Source organism: Aplysia californica, unplaced genomic scaffold, assembly GCF_000002075.1.
Source record: "Aplysia californica isolate F4 #8 unplaced genomic scaffold, AplCal3.0 scaffold00141, whole genome shotgun sequence".
Lineage (NCBI taxonomy): Eukaryota > Metazoa > Mollusca > Gastropoda > Aplysiida > Aplysiidae > Aplysia > Aplysia californica.
In genome coordinates this window covers 605,695-607,799 of record NW_004797411.1, presented here as the reverse complement: position 1 = coordinate 607,799, position 2,105 = coordinate 605,695, and the positions used below count along the sequence as shown (strand labels likewise).

The 2,105-nt window shown below is 34.3% G+C and overlaps 1 protein-coding gene across 1 annotated transcript in view; it reads left to right on the top strand.

The window, feature by feature from the left end:
- Positions 1 to 2,105, top strand: part of LOC106011567 (polycystic kidney disease protein 1-like 2) — a 38,409-nt gene that overhangs the window by 2,688 nt on the left and 33,616 nt on the right. Inside the window, exon 2 of the mRNA XM_035969367.1 lies at positions 872 to 1,010. Coding sequence (XP_035825260.1) covers positions 872 to 1,010 — 139 coding nt within the window. The remainder of the gene's footprint in view (positions 1 to 871; positions 1,011 to 2,105) is intronic.

The window sequence follows — 2,105 nt, the reverse complement described above, 5'->3', positions numbered from 1 at the left end:
AAAAAAAAGAAAGAAGCATGTATTACTTTAAGAACATGATATCAATGGAAAATCTAGAAAGGTAACTCTAAAATTGATTTTTGGCCAATGTTTTTTGTTTGTTTTTTATTGCGAGAAGTAACTCATTTTGGCAGCTTGCCTCACCATACTATAGCTCTAAAGTCTGTTATGTTTCGTTGTACGAAATACTTTATTCCTTTTTGATTAATTACATGATTGACATTAGATCTCTTTTGGACCAGTTGAACCGGTAAAATATATTTTGCTTGTTAGTAATTTTTCGATTCAAGTAGCATCATATTCTCCCGAAACTGTAGTTCGCATTGACGACGTCCAAAAAAACGTTAAAATTACGTGGGAGTTTTTGTAAAATTAAAAACTTCTAGAATTCAAATATCATTTCGCTGAAGACATGATTAACAATATACAACAGTCGTGATTTGACGACACGGTACTGATATACTGTTCGGTGATATTGAAAACAAGCAAAGGGACTCAACGAAAATATAAAACCTCTGAAACCAAACGTTTTTGAGGAATTTTTAGATAATAAGATAGATTTAATTTACCTGAAATAATGAAATGTTTGACTTTTTTATATTAACACGACCATAAAAAGGAGAAAATAGGGATATTTAGGACATGGTTTGAGTATGCTAGAGAAAAGACTGTCCTATCAAATCAAATAGTACTGGAGACCAACTGAAAAAAAGAAAAAGAGGTAGATCAACTGAAAGTTACAGAAGGACACTAAAGAATGAAGCAATCTTCTTATGTTACTATGGGGGTGGGAGGTGGGGTGGGTGTTAAAACATCTATCTACAATTTAAAATAACATTAACTGTCGGTATCATTTGTCCTTCTTTTTCAGGCCGAGACTTAATTCCTCCTGACCCAGTTCCTGAAGACGTCATTGAAAAGATGCGCGAACAGAAGAAGGAACAACAGCAGGCAAACGGCATCTTGGTTGAGCTCATTCTGTATATCATCTTCATCTTTTGTCTTTTCAGGTGAGATTTTAAATTCGCAGTTGGCAGGTCTGATCTTATAAAAAGATAATCCATGCAGGTATATTTTAAACAGAATTTAGTTAGTTTATTGACGTGCTTCGATTTACATTTTATGCATTATGTTAGCTGTTACCATTGTTACTGTTTCTGATGTTGCTGGCGGTGGTGATATTGCAGTTGTTGTTGTTGTTGTTGTTGCTGTTGGTGATGGTGGAGGTGGTGGTGGTGTTGGTGGTGGTGACGGTAGGGGAGAATGTGGTGATGGCAGAGTTAATGATGGTTATGACGGTAGTTGATGGAGGAACATGAGGATTCCAGTGTATAATTTTCTGTCTGAGAGATAGGAGTAGAAGGTGAAAATATTGCGCGGAGTAATTTATGCAGATTTGCTTATATTTCAGGTTTGAAAAATTATCAGCCTTGGCCTATTTTTCACAAGTGAAATATAAGGATTTATTTTACCAGAAGTGCAATGCTGAAACAACTTCGTGTATGATATAAGAATTCATTAAAACCATACCGTTTTAATGAATTCTTAAACAATCATTTCATATTAGTGTGCATTTCGTGTGTCTTCCTCCGCGAAATAAACCCCAAGCTAAACAATTATAACGTGCACATAAGCAAAGTAAGCAGAAAACGATGGGTTTCTTTCATTTCTATAGTTGATTGTCATTATAATATATGGTAATAGAAATGTTGTAACCTAAATTTGAAAGACAATGCAAAAAAGCAAAACAGTTTTCTTTTGTAAATTGTTTGCTAAAGTGAATAACATTTTCAAAGGGTGTAATCATTTTCTGATCATTTCTTCAAGCTAATGTAAATTGTTCCCACTGTTTAGTTCTGTCTTTTTGAAAATTTAATTATTGCATTTAGTGTCCACTGCCCACCCACTGTTTGTTATGATGCGCACTATTTGACTAAATTTGGAACAAAATTAAGGGCAAGGTAGAAATTGCACGTACTACCGACTGGTAGACTAGCGTAAAGGACATAGAGCTTGTTTTCGAGTGAGGATATGCGCTATACAAATGCTATTTCTTCTTCTTCTTCTTCTTCTTCTTCTTCTTTTTCTTCTTCTTCTTCTTTTTC